Source organism: Chlorocebus sabaeus, chromosome 10 (assembly GCF_047675955.1).
Source record: "Chlorocebus sabaeus isolate Y175 chromosome 10, mChlSab1.0.hap1, whole genome shotgun sequence".
In the NCBI taxonomy this organism is placed as follows: domain Eukaryota; kingdom Metazoa; phylum Chordata; class Mammalia; order Primates; family Cercopithecidae; genus Chlorocebus; species Chlorocebus sabaeus.
The window spans coordinates 123601815-123620076 of record NC_132913.1 but is presented as its reverse complement, the minus strand read 5'-3'; the positions used below and the strand labels follow the sequence as shown (position 1 = coordinate 123620076).

At 46.0% G+C, this 18262-nt stretch overlaps 1 protein-coding gene across 9 annotated transcripts in view; it reads right to left on the bottom strand.

Annotated features, from left to right (window-relative positions):
* AGAP1 (ArfGAP with GTPase domain, ankyrin repeat and PH domain 1) overlaps positions 1-18262 on the bottom strand; it is a 642723-nt gene that overhangs the window by 31717 nt on the left and 592744 nt on the right. The window contains exon 18 of one of the 9 annotated variants that reach the window (XM_073020155.1): positions 10976-11400. The exons of the other annotated variants lie outside the window; for them this stretch is intronic. Within the exon in view, the coding sequence (XP_072876256.1) occupies positions 11235-11400 (166 nt within the window). The 3' untranslated portion in view covers positions 10976-11234. Of the gene's footprint in view, positions 1-10975; positions 11401-18262 lie in introns of those variants that run through there. 9 annotated transcript variants of the gene reach the window in all.

Genomic DNA, 18262 nt, shown 5'->3' with positions numbered 1-18262 from the left:
CTTTTCTTTCTCAACTAATTTTTTTTTTTTTCTTGAGACAGAATCTCACTGTGTTGCCCAGGTTGGAGTGTGCAGCGATGTGATCTCGGCTCGCTGCAGCCTCCGCTTCCTGGGCTTACGCGATTCTCGTGCCTCAGCCTCCCGAGTAGCTGGGACAACAGGTGTGCACCACACCATGTCCGGCTAATCTTTTTTGTACTTTTAGTAGAGATGAGGTTTCACCATGTTGGCCAGGCTGATCTTGAACTCCTGATCTCAAGTGATCTGCCCGCCTTGGCCACCCAAAATGCTGGGATGACAGGTGTGAGCCACTGCATCCGGCCTCAACTAATCTTAACCTTAAAAATAATACAAATATCAGAGTCAAATCTACACATCCACTAGGTTTTTTCCCCCCTAAGTTTGGCTGTGTAGCTGGAGAGCTGATGAGAACGATTCATCACAAACACATAAATTAATTTTCTAGAGTAAGGAAAGCATTATTATTTAACAAGCTAAGTGAAATTCTTTCATTAAAATCACCAAACCTATCACTAATGGGATCAGGAAGCAGAAACTGGTCAGATGTTTTATTTTCTACAATCGACACGGAGTTTAACTTGCTCAATGTCATTGACTTTGATAAAGCAAAAATCAAAACTTTCTGCTGAGCTTCTTGGTGGGGAAGGAACCCTAGAAGAGGGGCATAGAGGGGGCCTCGGGGCTCTGTTAGCCCAAGGCTGGCTGCATGGGCCTGGGTCTCTACGGTCGCACAGGGCCCTGTGCTCAGAAGGGGCCCATGCTCGGTTCTGCTGTTACCACCTTGAAATTCTTTTTTATTTTTTTTTGAGATGGAGTCTAGCTCTGTTGCCCAGGCTGGAGTGCAGTGGCGCAATCTCAGCTCACTGGAACCTCTGCCTCCTGGGTTCAACCAATTCTCTGTCTTAGCCTCCTGGGTAGCTGGGATTACAGGCGCATGCCACCATGCTTGGGTAATTTTTGTATTTTTAATAGAGATGGGGTTTCACCATATTGGTTAAGCTGGTCTTGAACTCCTGACCTCAGGTGATCCACCTGTCTCAGCCTCCCAAAGTGCTGGGATTACAGGTGTGAGCCACCGCGCCCAGCCTCAAATTCTTGATAATTATTTAAATGGGCCCCAAATTCTCTAGCTGATCCTGGAGAGCCCAGCTGCTTTCAAGTGTCAGTTGGTGGCAAAGATATCACCAAGTCTTCTGAGAAACAATATAAAACCATATAGTGAGGTTTTCAGAAAGCTAGATTTTTGAATTTGTAGGGCAATTCTGATGTTATGGCCTCCCTATAAAATGTCCTTTTTTTGAAATGATGGTTGACAGTGAATGACTTATTTAATGTCCTGAATTCTGCAAAATTAAGAACCAACCACCCTATTTCTATTCCCCAAATACATTTTAAAACCTGACTTAACTGGGAAGCCCCATCCCCCTGTGCGTCCTTGCAGTGAAGTCCGTGCCCAGCAGCCTACCTGTGGCTGGTCTGCTGGGGAGGTGGGTTAGTCTGCTCCTAGGCCTAGCCTCCTTCCTCTGTCCTTACGCACTAGGATGGTTGGAGGCCTTTAGAAAAGGCTTTTAGGGCCAGGCAGGCTAACACCTGTCATTCCAGCACTTGGGGAGGCTAACATGGCAAGATCACTCGAAGCCAAGGGTTTGAGATCAGCGTGGTCAACAAGAGACCTTGTCTCTATAAAAATTTAAAAAACAATTAGCTGGGTATGGTGCTGCACGCCTGTAGTCCCAGCTACTTGGGAGACTGATGTGGGGGACTGCTTGAGCCCAGGAGTTAGAAGCGGCAGTGAGCTATGTTTGTGGCGCCGCACTCCAGCCTGGGCAGGAGAGCAAGACCCAAAACCCCGTTGATCTTAAAAAAAAAAAAAAAAAAAAAAAGGGATTTCATTAAGTCAGCCAACATTTTAATTTAATTAATTTATTTTTGCATCAGAGTATTGCTGTGTCACCCAGGCTGGATCGCAGTGGTGCAATCTCGGCTCACTATGACCTCTGCCTCCTGGGTTCAAGTGATTCTTGTGTCTCCGCCTCCCAAGTAGCTGGGATTACAGGCGTGCGCCACTACACCCAGCTGATTTTTGTATTTTTAGTAAAGAAGAAGAAGTTTCATCATGTTGCCCAGGCTGGTCTTGAACTCCTGACCTCACGTATTCCCCCTAGGCCTCCCAAAGTGCTGGGATTATAGGTGTGAGCCCCCGCACCTGGCCCAACATTATTTTAAATGAATAAAACATTCAGAATCTGAAAAAATGGTATGACAGTTCAGTATGGAATTAGTGTACAGTCCAGCAATTCCACTTCTAGGTATATACCCAAAAGAGTCGAAAGCAGGGACTGAAGTAGACATTTGTATGTCCACGTTCATAGCAGCATTCTTCACAATAGCTAAGATGTGGAAGAAACACAAGTGTTCATTGACAAAAGTTTAGATAAGCAAAATGTGGTCTATCCACACAATGGAATAGCATTCAGCTTTCTTAAAGGCTGCATATTCTAATATTCAGGGACAGAAATTCTAATATCTGCTACAACATGATGAACCTTGACGACACTCTGCTAGTGAAGTAAGTCAGGCACGAAAGACACACACTAGAGGATTCCACTCACAGGAGGTGCCGGGAGTCGTCATTTCATAGAGAAGGAGAGTAGAATGGCAGGGGCCAGGGGCCAGGGGATGTGGGAGTTTGTATTTCATAGGTACAAAGTTTCAGTTTGGGATAATGGAAAAGTTTGAGAGATGGATGGTGGTGATGGTTGTGCAGCAATGTCAACGTACTGAGCACCACTGAACTGCCCACTTAAAATTGGTTAAGATGTCCTAACCTCGTGATCCACCCACCTTGGCCTCGCAAAGTGCCAGCATTACAGGCATGAGCCACCGCACCTAGCTGAGACCAGCCTGGCCAACATGGCGAAAACCCATTTCTACTAAAATACAAAAACTTAGCTGGGCGTGGTGGCGCATGCCTGTAGTTCCAGCTACTCAGGAGGCTGAGGCAGGGGAATCGCTTGAACCTGGGAGGCAAAGGTTGTAGTGAATGGAGATCGCGCCACTGCACTCCAGCCTGGCGACAGAGCAAGACTCCCTCTCCAAAAAAAAAAAAAAAGGTTAGGATAAATTTTATGTTAGGTATATTTCATCACAATTAAAAAATCCAGACTCTGGGTACTCCTTTACTCCCTCAGACAGACACCACAGTGTGAGTCAAGCTGCAAGCCCATATTTTGAAGGCCCACATTTAGCCAAAGAACTTAAAATTGATACATTTTTACCTATCATGGGTTTACCTATCATGGGTTTGGATCATACTCCTGAAAGACACAATTCCAAACACCATAATCCCAAATGCTGAAAAAAGTACAGCATTTTATTATAAACGCTTATTTGAAGATTTGAGGGACTTTGCAGGAGGAAATAGATTTCACTTGAGTCCCAAACCATAGCGACAGATTTGGAATTGGTGCCATCAAGGCTTCTGAAAGTGAATTTCAAGATACTACCAATAAACTTTGTTTTTTCCATTCAGCACAATGCATTTGGTAAAAAAGTCAGATGAGAGGATTGGCCAGGTGATACTGGAAGGATGAAACTTGGGTTTAAAAGTGCTTCATCTGGCCCTGCGGGGTGGCTCACGCCTGTAATCTCAGCATTTTGGGAGGCCGAGGTGGATCACTTGAGGTCGGGAGCTCGAGACCAGCCTGGCCAACATGGTGAAACCCCATCTCTACCAAAAAAAAAAAAAAAAATACAAAAAATTAGCTGGGCGTGGTGGCGGGCACCTGTAATCCCAGCTACTCAGGAGGACAAGGCAGAAGAATCACTTGAACCGGGGAGGCGGAGGTTGCAGTGAGACAGATCGTGCCACTGCACTCCTGCCTGGGTGACAACAGTGAGACTCGTCTCAGAAAAATAAAAAATAAAAAAATAATAAAACTGCATCATTTGTCTGCACTGGCATTCCATCTAACTGATGACATTCCAGGAGCGGTTTTTATTTCTTTTGAGATGGAGTCTCACTCTGCTCCCCAAGCCAGAGTGCAGTAGTACGATCTTGGCTCACTGCAACCTCTGCCTCCCAGGTTCAAGGGATTTTCTTGCCTCAGCTTCCCAGTAGTTGGGATTACAGGCGCGCACCACCACGCCCAGCTAATTTTTGTATTTTAGTAGAGATGGGTGTTTCACCATGTTGGCCAGGATGGTCTCAAACTCCCGACCTCAGGGCTTCGCCCGCCTCGGCCTCCCAAAGTGATGGGATTACAGGCGTGAGCCACTGCGCCCGGCCAACATTCCAGGAGCTTTTAATGAGAAAAGTCACATTTGGGTGAAGAAGCCAGCGAAGTTACCTACTGGTTCAACAGTAACTATGCACACGGTAGAGTAAGATATACAGTATTGCTGTTCCACCACCAGTATTGCTTCCACCAGATCTGTGGTTTGTATCTCAGTGAATGCAGAATGGATTTCCAAGTACCCAAAACAATAAAGAAGTATGGCACAGAAGCTGGGGAAATGTAATGGGAAATAACTCATGTTGGCAAACCCTGAATCACAGAAGAATTTCCAAAAGAGCAGCTTCGCACAGAAAATGAATGAGCTTATTCTCTACAGAGAATGAGTGAACTTATTCTCTACAGAGAGTCACATCCGAAAAGGAAAAAAGCAGCTATGTGCCATGATGCAAAACTCAAGAATATAATGATCGTGAAAGGTGGCCAGCTCTTACAGACTATCTCTGTGCAACTACCCATAATCTATCCCTAAACTAATATACTTTTTCATATGTCAAATTTCTTAAAAGTTTTTTCCGTAATTTTACATTGTCAGCATTATTCTGATTAGTTTTATGCATTTTTTGCAAACTCGACTCCATCAAAGTACATTTACCACAACACTGTAAGCACTGTGCCCACATGAGAATTTCCTGTCACATTTTTCCTTTTTTTGTATTTTTTTAAGAGAGTCTTTTTTTCATATTTGTAATCTTTTCTTATTTTACAGAGAAGGCATCTCACTATGTTGCCTAGGCTGGTCTCAAACTCCTGTGCTCAAGTGATCCTCCGGCCTCAGCCTCCCACAGTGCTGGGATTACACACATGAGCCACTGTGCCCAGCCAAGACAGGGTCCAAGTCTGTCAACCAGGCTGGAATGCAGTGCCATGATCATGGCTCACTGCAGCCTTGATTTTCTGGGCTCCAGTGATCCTCCCACTTTAGCCTCCCAAGTAGTCGGGACCACAGGCGCAGGCAACCACACCTGGCTAATTTTTAAATTTTTTGTAGAGAGGGGGTTTCACCACAGTTCCCTGGCTTGTCTCGAACTCCTAAGCTCAAGCAATCCACCCGTCTTGGCCTCCCGAAGTGTTGGAATTACAGGCTGAGTCAGCTACCATGCCTGCCCTGCCCCGCCCCCGCCCCCCAACCTTTTTTGAGACAGTATCTCACTCTCAGCAAGGCTAAGGTACAATGGCTTGATCAGGGCTCACTGCAGCCTGGACCTCCCGGGCTCAACTGCTCCTCCTATCTCACCCTCAAGAGTAGCTGGGACCACAGGCACACACCATTACACCTGGCTAATTTTTTTTTTTTTTTTTTTTTTTTTTGTAGAGATGGGGTCTCACTATGATGCCTAGGCTGGTCTTGAACTCCTGGACTCAAGTGATCTGCCTGCCTTGGCTTCCCAAAGTTTTAGGATTACAGGCATGAGCCACTGTTGCCCCGATCAATTTTTCCATCTTCTGTGCCAGGCTTTTTCATAGTTTTGGGTATGTGGAAATTCATTCTGTATGCATTTATATATAGTCCAAAAATTTCATGAAATTTCTTCAATAAATGAACATCTGCATTTGTGAAAGATAAAATTTCTCCAGATCTCACTGGGTGCAGTGCTCATGCCTGTAATCCCAGTGCTTTGGGAGGTCAAGATGGGAGGATCGCTTGAATCCAGGAGATCAAGACCAGCCTGAACAACACAGTGAAGCCTGGTCTCTACAAAAAATACAAAAACTAGCTGGTCGTGGCAGTCTGTGCCTATATTTGCAACTACTCAGGAGGCTGAAGTGGGAGGTCTGCTTGATCCCGGGAGGCAGAGGTTGCAGTGAGCCATGATTGAGCCACGGCTCTCCAGCCTGAGCAACAGAGACCCTGTCTTTAAAAAAAAAAAAAAAAATTATCAGCTCTCAGCTCTTTTGGCAACTTCATAGGCCATGGTGACCCATCATATTTGCATTTTTTTTTTTTTTAGATACAGAGTCTCATTACGTTGCCTAGGCTGGCCTGGAAATCCTGGGCTCAAGTGATCCTCCTGACGTGGCCTTCTGAGTAGCTGGGACTATGGTTGTGTGCCACACACTGGGCCCATCACAACTTTTGATCAATTTTGTCAAAAGACTGAAGGTGTTCATCACTGTATTTCAGGTGTTATAAAGCTGAGTGCACACAATTAGCAACCACAGTGACATGCATTGATATATTTCTGACCTATGAATACGGTCTGCTTATAACTGTTAGAGCCGTATGACTGCTGTTAGTACACCGGGGGTTTTTATGCTTGCAAAAATATATGTTATCATTGCCTATTTTATCGTGAAAAGTGCTCTAAAAAGTGTTCTGTTGAGGTTTTACATGTTTCTCAGAGAAACCCCCTTTAAAAATGTCAAAAAATATCTTAAGTAATTTTTCAAATGATCTTTTCCAGGATTATATTTTTGGGATTTCTATTTTTTGGGATTGTGATTTTGGGGATTTCACACGAGAGATTTCAGTTTTTCAAGATTTCAATACTTGCAATTATGGTGTTTGGGATTGCGTCTTTCACGATTATGACTGGTACCCACTGATATGTGGTCAATATTCAGTTTTTCCCAAATGATCAAAAAATATGTTCTAGGGCTGAATTTCTCTCCCAATCCAGGATATATGTTGCCTTTGGTCATCCTCTTATACCTCCTCCCATGTGAGAGTCCCTTCCAAACCCCACTCTTCTGTTTGGCCTTTCTTTACATTGGTATTTTGAGGATTTCAAGCTATTTCTATTGTAAAACGCCCCCAACTGTGTTTGTCCAATTCCATTTGGGTCCAAATATTACTACGGAGGTGCCACGTCTCCCTTGTATCACCAGCAGGAGGCACAGACTGTGAGTCGTTCCACTACTGAGTCTGTCTGAGTCTGTGGTTAAAGCAGGAGCCAACAGGCCTCTGTCCAGGTCCCCGTCCCCCTTTACAACGACCAAGTGATCCCTGGGCTGACACCGTGAGGTGGAATATCTTGTTCCTCTCCTCCAAGGGGCGCAGCTTCAGTTGATGATCCCTGACTGAACCAATTAAAATATCACGTTCTTGCCGGGCGCGGTAGCTCACGCCTGTAATCCCAGCACTTTGGGAGGCTAAGGCGGGCGGATCACAAAGTCAGGAGTTCAAGACCAGCCTGGCCAACATGGTAAAACCCCATCTCTACCAAAAATACAAAAACTAGCTGGGCATGGTAGCGCATGTCTGTAATCCCAGCTACTTGGGAGGCTGAGGCAGGAGAATCACTTGAACCCAGGAGGCGGAGGCTGCAGTGAGCCAAGACCACACCACTGCACTCCAGCCTGGTGACAGAGCGAGACTCCGTCTCAAAAAAAAAAAAAAAAAAGAAAAAAAAAAAGAAAAAAAAAATCACATTCTTGGTTGCAGGATAGAGATCTTTCAGTTCCCTCATCCTCTCTGTTTACTGGTTGGCATTTTTTATAAAGAAGAGCTTCTCCCCCACTGCCTTTCTGGAGTATCGTCGTGGACCCATGTTTAAAAATTAAATGTGTCACATCAACTGCCACCAACACTATTCTTTTTGATGCTTCAATTGTTCCAGATTTGGCCAGTGGGAGGCCTGGAGCCGCTCTTGTTTCTGTCTGCTGCGTCTGCCCTGGTCCCTGACAGCTTTGTGCTTTCTTTCTGGCACAGCAGGATGTTCCCGGGCCATTCCCTACTTCTCAACCAGATCTGGAATGAGCCATTTCTCCAAGGAGCCCAGATTCTTTTAAGGGAAGCCACCTTTTAGTTTGCTTGATTGTTTTAAACTTTTCAGTAAACTTTTTTGAAATAGTTGTGGATTCACATGGAGTTTAAAGAAATAATACGGCTGGGCACGGTGGCTCACGCCTGTAATCCCAGCACTTTGGAAGGCCAAGGCAGGTGGATCATGAGGTCAGGAATTTGGTATCAGCCTGGCCAACATAGTGAAACCCCGTCTCTACTAAAAATACAAAAATAAGTTGGGCACGGTGGTGGGCACCTGTAATCTCAGCTACTTGAGAGGCTGAGGCAGGAGAACTGCTTGAACCCAGGAAGAGGTTGCAGTGAGCCGAGATCGCGCCACTGTACTCTAGCCTGAGTGACAGAGCAAGACTCCATCACAAAAAAAAAAAAGAAAGAAAGAAAGAAAGAAAGAAAAATAAATAATACATGTGCTCCTTACCTGGTTTCCTCCCAAAGGCAGTATCTTAAAAAACTCTAGTATATTATCACCATTAGGATATTGATACAATCCACCTGGGCTGTTCACATTTCCCGTTTTCCTTGCGGTCATTTGTATTTATGTGTCCACGTATTTGGTTCAATGCAATTTGATCACAGGCACATTCCTGTATCTAGCACCAGTCAAGGGTCTCTCTTGGTGCCTTTTTAAAACCTCACCCCCCACTCCATCCCTAACCCTGGACAACCACTAAGCTGTTCTCTAGCTCCGTAATTCTGTAATATCAACAGTGTGACATAAATAGAATCCTAGAGCATGTGATCTTTTGGGATTGGCTTTTTTTCACTCAATGTAATTCCCCGCAGATTCACCTAAGTTGTGGTGTGTATTAAGAATTCAATCCTTTTCACTGCCAACTAGTTTTCCACAGTGTGGATGGTCTACAGCTTGTTTACTTTTTCACCCATTGAAGGGCCTCTGGGTTGTTTCTGGTTTTGGGCTCTTACGAACAACGCCACTAAGAACATTCACATACAGGTTTTTGTGTAAATCTAGGTTTTATGATTTATTTATTTAGGCAGAGACTTGCTCTGTTGCCCAGGCTGACTGTAACCTCTGCTTCCCAGGCTCAAGCGATCCTCCTGCCTCAGTCTCCTGGGTAGTTGGGACTACAGGTGCGTGCCACCAAAAATACAAAAATACAATAATTTTTGTATTTTTTTGTAGAGACAGGATCTAGTTATGTTGCCCAGGCTGGTCTTGAACTCCCGGGCTCAGCTATCTGCCTGCCTCAGCCTCCCAAAGTGCTGGGATTACAGGAGTGACCACCACGCCCAGCCTAGGCTTTTCTCTCTCTAGGGTGAGTGCCTAATAGCGCAGATGCTGAGTCATAAGGAAGGTGCATGTTTCGTTTTATAAGAAACTGTCAAACTGTTCCAGAGCAGAGGCAACTAAATGTTAAAAACAGTATTTGATAAAACCAAATTCCATTATGAAAAAGGAACGGTTGAGAGCCTCAGGATTTAGAGGAACCTGAAATCCTCCGTGTCAGAGGGCAGGGCCCCAGGCGACCTGGACTAGCAGTGACCTCCATCTTCATCCCTCCAAAGTTCCTGCACAGAGAGACACGCACAGCTGACTCAAATCTGTTTTTGGAAGTATACTGGACATAAAAATGCATGCAGATATGCAAACACACATGCATGTGTGTAGAAAACGCATGGCCATGGACATGATACGTAGGCAGCAGATTGATGTGTCAGGAACGTGCTTACCAGGAAGGATTCCGGCCGGCACGGCAGCTCACTTGAGGTCAGGAGGTCGAGACCAGCCTGGCCAACATGGTGAAACCTTGTCCCTACTAAAAACACAAAATTAGCCGGGTGTGGTGGCGCATGCCTATCATCCCAGCTACTCAGGAGGCTGAGGCATGAGAATTGCTTGAACCTGGGAGGCGGAGGTTGCAGTGGGCCAAGATCTTCCACTGCACTTCAGCCTGGGCAAGAGCGAAACTCCCTCTCAAAAATACAAAACACCACCACCACCAACAAAACAAAAACAAGGAAGGATTACGTTTGCCAGCTGGGCAGTATAACTGGGAAGAGCCCCTCCCTGCTAGCTTTCAGTATCAAAAAGTGATGAAAATAACACAAAAACCTGAACAACTAGAAACACGCGGCAGGATGCAGGTCTCCCTCCGGCCCCCTCCTCTCACTCGCTTGGCAAAGCCCGTTTGCTTTTCCCTGCCTCTGTTCCCTCCCTTCACAGTCTCTTTGGGGGCACATTTGGAAATTATTTAAAAAGATAAAATGCCTCTAATCTGTTACCAATTAGAAGAAACATGTGAATATTATTTTCTAATTTGTGACTCTTGAGTGTGCGTCTCAAAAACCAGAGAGAAGTAATTGAAATAATTACGTCTGCTTCTGAATATTTCTATTATGCTCTTGAAATAAGAGGGTGGCTATGTCCTCTTTGCATGGTACGCCTGAGGGTTGAATGTATCAGTAAGAACATCAAAGTCCTGGGTGCGAACCGCCACAAAACTGCCATTTCTACACAGCCCATCCCGGCCTGTGCAGCTGGAGGCCAGGATGGCAACAGAGGGGCGAGGACATGGCTGGTCTCTTTGAAGGGTTCAGGCGCGCAGGGCAGTGTCAGGAGAGCAGTGGGCTTCCTGGTAAACACGTGCTCCTCCCTGCAACTCCACTCACCCCAAACTTCTGTATCTGATGGAGTCATTTGCAGCCAGAGAGCCACTGTACAGGCATAAGGTTGATTTATAACAAGGGCAGTGTGGGTTTTTTTTTTCCAACCTAGTCATAGTACGACTTGAGTGACTAACTCCTGAAAATTGGTAATTTCTTGGTGGTTAACAGTAGAAAGTCCACCAATGAGAAGTGAGGCATGCTAATAAATTTATAGGGCGTTATATGCCAATTAGACCTCGTCAGCCATTCAAGAGGCAGGGATGCCAGTCAGGTTATCATTCCACAAATGCACTCTTTATTGCCTGCACTCTTGCAATTCAATCCCCCATTTGTATGTCTGAAAAGCGGCATATTAATGCTGACTGTACAGGAATCAGAAATTTGCAGAGGACTTTTCGGTTACACAACCTCCCTTTTCTTCTGTGCAAACTCTTCTTTGTTCTCCAGCACCAAATAAGGACTTCGGGATGAGCATGAACTCTACATGGAACCAGATTCGTTCCAGACTTTGGGTCTCATCAACAGCCAACAGGCGCAGGCCATCAGGCCACCTCCCAGTTGCTCTGCTCACTCTCTTCTGCCTGTACCCGGCAGCCTAGTAGGTGCTTTATCTCCAGCATGCAGTTCATTGGCAAGGACCTCAGCTTGACCCGGGATGGCATCTTTGCAACTCGGAGACTGAGAGGCACAGCGGCACATGTGTCCTTTCTGGAAGAACAAGGAACATGTAGCACTGCCCAGGGAAACTGTGTGTGTCAGTTTGCTCTTTGTGTTAAAGCAATTGACTAGACTGACTTTAAGTTTTTATTTTTTTTCTTGGGAAAAAAAAATCACACAAGTGTATGTGCTTTGAAAAGACCTCATCCACACAGAAATGTACAAACTGGACTTGGACGCTGCCACCCATGGGAGCGGTCTGACTTGCACCCTCTCCTTTCGGATATTTTCTGCCCCAAGTGTGGCATCCCACTCTTTCTACTCCTTCACGTGATGGATGGTGGTGATGTACCTTCCACCTTCTGTACTTTGAAACATATTATACAAACCAGTTCTCTCTCTCTTTTGGTAGAAGTGAGTTCTTTGAATTTGATTTCAGCCCTGTGTGTCTTTAGGACTTTCACCATCACCATCGAATGCCTGTTAGGCATCCATTCTTTCAAGAAATACCAACTAAGCACTTGTGAGGGATGAGGTACTGCACTGTACCGTGAGGTTCTGGAACACAGGTGAACAGAGGCAGATGGATACACAGATTCGTGACAATGGGGACAGGGCTACAATTGTGGTATAAACTGCTGGAATTCACACAAACCAAACAAACCAAAGAGAATCTATGGTTTTTACTACATAGACAGCTCTGGACTTAGTTTACAAAAATTAAAGTGTAGTTAAACCCAGATAAATAATTCACACTATGTTCTGCAGCTTAAGAATACAAAACGCCTCAGTAAACAGGAAAGCATCTATGAATCTGCCTGGAGCCCGTGAGTCACTGAACCAACACCGAAGTTCACAGAGGCATCCTCCTCCTGTCACAGCCACCACCCACGGACCCAACAGTGAGGATGACTCTGTGGAAATGCCAGTCAACTCACATGCCCACTGCAAGTGTCTTACCCTCCAAGACGGTCATTACAGAGTGTGGCAACCCAGGACCCCAAACTCCAGATGCTTAATGGGCCTTCGCACTTCCCAGCAGAGCTGGAGCTATCTAGCTGTTTCTTCAGTGTGCATTAAACCCCCCTTCGAAGCATCGCAGGAGAAAACTTTCCTTTTGCCAATTCCAAAATGAAAACCGTGCTGGCCTCTCAGTCAGGTGAAGGAAGGATGCCACTGTCTGATGACACTCGGACACGTGATGAAGTTGGGGACTCAGAGACGGGGATGTGGCTAGGTGTCCTGGAGCCCAGCTGGGTATAAGGTTCACAATGAAAGGCACATTGGTGAAGGTCCCCACTTTGCTGGAAATAACAATCGTGGAGACTGAGGGTCCTTCTTGCTCATGAGGGAGTCCTGCCAGATAGCCATCATCAAACTGAATAACCTGGACCCCGGAGCCAAGGACACCAAGCAGGTCTCTCGCCCTCCCTGCCCCTCTCCTGGCTGTGTGAGATGCTGATGTTTAATCAAGAACAGTCTTCAAGGTCTTTACACATCTTTAAGCAGGTCCCAACCAGAGAGGACCGCCGTAACATCTCCTCCCCGCAAAGACCTCTGGTCTATTCCTCCCCACAGCCCATTCAAAAGCCTTGTGATAATAAATAATCAATCTAGTTTAAGAAATTATAAGAATAATAACTTCTTCTTATTTGGTGCTTCATGGACAAAGAAAATGGATATGTCCCCGGTTGTCACCTAACCAATAAGGCCACTTACATGGCTTAGGAGACTACATGATGAACCACATGGAAACAGAAAAAAGCTTTAAAAAACGCCAGGAAATCACGTGATCACGTTTACCCAAGGGTCCCCATTCAGAACATCGGACTGGTCACAGGTGGGCATGAGCTGTCCAAGCGGCCAGTCATGGGGAAGTGTGCACTGCGGTACCACACCGCATTGGCCATTTCAGCCGGGACTGTGGGGCGGGCACAAGATCTCTCAGGAAGATGGTGTGGTAGAGCCATGAGAAGTGTCTAGGTCATAATATAAAAGGTAAATGATCCTGCAAGAAGGGGTTGTCTGTCCTTGGAGCGGGGCTGTCGGGGACCTGGACTCTTTCAATGAACACACAGAGCTAGCCCTGGTCCCCACCCCCACCCCAGGCTCTGGCTTCCTCTCATTCCCACCTCGCCCCCTAAATAACACTGGAATGCCCTGTCCCCTGATGGGTTCCATAATGAGAAGGCCTGTCAATCACAGCTCCATTAGCCTGGACAGACTTTCACTTCCTGAAACAATTTATTGGATTCCCAGAAGCAAATGGGCCTTCTTCCTTTTCAGCTCTGTTTTTAGGGAGCTATTCAGAGGGAGTGTGTGTCCCTTCTGCTCCTGCTGCGCGGCCTTTGTTTCCTTCATTTACTCATGAAAACAGTTTCCTGAGTTTACCTACCTCCTCTGTCCTGGGTTTCCCGAGTGTTTGCCAAAACTTTTTTCCCCCACTGTTCAGTAGCCACACAAAACCCACCAGCTGCTTCCAGCTACTCAACCAGGGAGGAAGCGGGGAATTTTATTTGCAGATTTCTGGAGGGAGGGAGGTAGGGCAGGGGGGTGGGGGAGGGGAGAGGCACATACTTGAAGAAATTAAATTTATGCAAAGAAAGAAAGAAATAATGCTGATGAATACGTGCTGGCTGATGGATGCCCTCCTGTGTATCTCTGGGGTCCATGACTTCGTTCCCTTTCTATCTCATTCCTCACCAAGAATTTAAGCAGCTCTATTAAAAATGAGTAAAGACGCCCTAGCTAAAATTTTATCCTAAGAATATTGAAAATTTTTTGGCATGTATGCACAACACTTCTCAGCTCTATGCTATAAGCCACGGTTAGTTTTGTTTGGATAAGACTTCCAGCTGTTTAAAAGAGAAACTATGGTACCTGCAATCAAATTGCTGCCCAAAGACATTATATGGGCAGTACTTCTTTCAGTTTCTGAACAGAAAAAGAAGATTTAAAATTACATAAAATAATATTTTCCTTCTACTGCTCTTCTTACAGAATAATCTACACTGTGCAACTACCCTTGAGCAGTAAGGCGATCTTCTTTTAGCATAAATCAGTTTAACTTTTAACCTGGGAAAACAGACTGAGGAAGACAGAGAGTTATGTCTCGCCTTCTGAGAATTTCAAGTCAATAGTAAATTGGGGGGCACGTTAGTGCCACTGAGATCCAATCAGGATAAAATTATGCAGTCATGTAAGAAATAATATCTATTAGGCTAATTTAATCACCGAATACTTTACAGATGAATTAGAATTTAGAATCCAATTATTTCTTACATTCGGACTGTCAGAGCCGGTATCTAAGCAGGAGGAGGGGGGGGAAAGGCACTAGGAATAGGAAGATTAGGACAAAAAGGAAGATGAGGGCAGCTTCAAAAATGCAGTAAATGGAACAGATCCTGTCCCGCTCCAAGGCTGTGATAACAGCAGAGAAATGATGAGTGTGGTCAGGGTTGCTGCCATCAGCCCAGCCCAGCGGCCAGATGAACCCATGGCTAGGACGCTGGAATTTGCTATCACTGATGGACAGCCATTGTCCCCTCCAGGAGCCCTCCTCCTTGCGGTGGGCTTGCCTTCACAAAGGAAGCCGGCTGGGCCACATCCTGAGGCGGCCCATGGAGCCAGGCAGCTCCTTAGCCTGGAAAACCACAGGATGCCCCTGGGGGCCACCACATGGGCCCTGGTCACGCCCTGGGCAATGGGACTCGGCCTAACCCTCTTCTAGCCCCCGGTTCTCTTTAGGGTTGCGTTTCTTTTTATGAACAGTAAAGGCTGTCTGGAGATGGGGAGGAGAGAAATGAGAAAAAAGGAGCCCTGAGCCTGCTGGGCCTCTGGGATCCATGGGCTGGTCCTACCAGCTGGGACAGTGTTTATCGCTCCTTGTGTGGGGAAACTGGGGAGGAATGGAAACTCAGGCTGGGAAGCGAGGCTGGCACTAGAGACGCACTAGAGATTCGATCATCTGAGCAAGAACAAAACTAGCCTTACAGAGTGCTCCTCTCCCACACAGATCCTCTGGGCAGTTGGGGAGAGCTGCAACAACAAAGGACGCTTCTGATTTGCACCCTAGTGCTCTAGCGTGACTGGGTGCTCCAGAAAGAATCAAACACTGCCCCCACCTTCTCTGTTTGTCCTGGCCAGTTCAGGCAGTCAATAGAATTGGGTAAATAAAAAATTTTATTTTATTTTATTTTTTGAGATGGAGTCTCGCTCTTTTGTCCAGGCTGGAGTGCAACGGCATGATCTCGGCTCACCGCAACCTCTACCTCCCGGGTTCAAGCGATTCTCCCCGCTCAGCCTCCCGAGGAGCTGGGACTCCAGGCGCCTGCCAGCACACCCAGATAATTTTTGTATTTTTAGCAGAGATGCGGTTTCACCATGTTGGCCAGGCTGGTCTCAAATTCCTGACCTCAAATGATCTGCCTGCCTCGGCCTCCCAAAGTCCTGGGATTACAGGCGTGAGCTACCGCGCCCGGCAAAAATTCTTATAATTGATATTTGAGTTGTGAATAGAACGACATATTTGTTTCAAGGTTTCAATTAGTGATAGCCAAACAGAGGTTTTCCTGAAAGAAAATGGCTGAAAATTATTTTTTTGTTTGCATGCTACGCTTTCTTTAAGAAACAGAAATACACAGAAGCCCCTTGCATTATGGCTGTTTCAAAAAGCTCAACAATCTCCCACACTTCCAAAAGTAGAGTAGGCATGTCAGGGGAAAACCACTACTTATCATTCGTTCCAGAATGATCCTTACAGCGTGAAGTGAATGAATGTACTGTGAATTTAAATTTTAATATGCCAGCAGGTCACGGGGCTGGCCGTCAAGACTGAATACACTTGTTTAAGTTTAAGGTGGCCGCAGAGACCCCCCCTCTTCAGGAAGGCATAACTAAAGCAAACCACCATTATAGCCATTCCCCACTGGGGCCTCCCAGCCCCACTCCAAGGCGGGAGCGGGAGTGAACTTTGGTGTTTACAGGCCGTAGGGGTTTTATGATGGGGGTGCTTCCTGCCCGGCTGAACAGAGAGCGCCAATCCTCCAGACTTTGTGAGTCCTCCTCCTGTACCTTTTCTTCCACCTGGCACACAATGAGTCCTTATTATCCCTTTAATTACTGAGCTGGATCCCTCTGTTCCTTCTCATCTAGAACCTTTGTGTGCATGTGTGTGTGCCTGTGTATGAGTGTACATGTGTGTGCATACACACGCACATCCCCATTTATCTCTGATTCATTTAATTGAGGGCAGGGCATCAAATGGGATCTCAGAAGAGGCACTCCTTGCTCTACGATGATTTATTGTGGCTCTTAAAAACACCTGTTCATCCATTCATCCTTTTGTAAAAAACCAGACAATGTGCAGTTTTTTTAAGGTATCAAAAAAAAACTTCCTATGTAATATATGAAGTAAAAAAAAAAAACAACCCCACATTATTATAAGAAAATAAACTAAGAATGATCATAAGAAAGCCTCCCAAAAATGGGGCACTTCTCTTTCTATGTAGGTATAGGTGTGGGCATGGACACATTTACATGGAATTCCAGTGATGACGTCTTAGTTAAGCTGGTAACTGCTTGAAAATAAACAGGCTCTTCAAAATAATAGGAGAATCACTTGCAGCATTTAGGCACCAACTCTGATGGGTTCATACCAAAAACGTCTCCTCCTTACAATAAAACGAAAACAATCCTTTAATCTTTCCTTTAGAGAAAATATCAGCCTCCAAAGCCACAACGTCAATGTAAGAAGCCCGTGAGGAGGACGACGCTTCCTTGTAACAAACCGAGCTCATCACATGACATCTGCATTATTAGGCACACACTGGCCGATCTGAAAAACCCAACACCGAAGCCTCGGCGACTGACAACAGCCCCTTCTTCGGCAAGTTCACGAGCCAGTCTAAATGGAAGGCGAGGCCTCTTTTCTTTTTCTTTTCTTTTCTTTTTTTTTTTGAGACAGAGTTTGGCTCTTGTTGCCCAGGCTGGAGTGCAATGGTGTGATCTCGGCTCACTGCAACCTCTGCCTCCCAGGTTCAGGTGATTCTTCTGCCTTGGCCTCCTAAGTAGCTGGGATTACAGGCGTGCAGCACCATGCCTGGCTAATTTTGTATTTTTAGTAGAGATGGGGTTTCTCCATGTTGGTCAGGCTGGTCTCGAACTCCTGACCTCAGATGATCTGGCTGCCTCGGCCTCCCAAAGTGCTGGGATTACAGGCGTGAACCACTGTGCCTGGCCAATGGAGTTTTGCTCTTGTTGTCCAGTCTGGAATCCAGTGGCATGATCTTGGCTCACTGCAACCTCCACCTCCAGGGTTCAAGCAATTCTCCTGCCTCACCCTCCCCAGTAGCTGGGATCACAGGTGCCCACCACCACGCCAGGCTAATTTTTGTATTTTTAGTAGATACAGGGTTTCACCATGCTGGTCTCAAACTCCTGGCCTCAGGTGATCCACCCATCTCGGCCTCCCAAAGTGTTGGGATTATAGGCATGAGCCATTGCACTTGGCCCTCTTTTCTTCAACTAGGTGAATTTCGTAAACCAGTCACCACTGCAGGTGAGCTATCTGCCCCTGATAGGCCTTTTGGGAACCATCTTCCCTTCTGGAGGGGATCGATGCTTAGGAAAAGCTCTCCCTCCCTGAGAGATCAAATGGGCAGCAGCTCCATAGCAGGACCTGGTGGGTGAGCTCCCGCCACATGCCTAATTAATGACCCTGCTGGTCGCAGCTGGAAGAGCTGAGCTGGGGGTGATTAATTAAATTAGCTGGCAGAGGAAATTACAGTGGAAAAGCCAAGGTTTGATTGCTCCATAATTAACCGCAGTGCAAATAATATCTGCATCTATAACTTCCAGCGATGAGATCAGAAGCCAATTGAATTTGGCACTGATTGAAGCTGTAAATATCCCG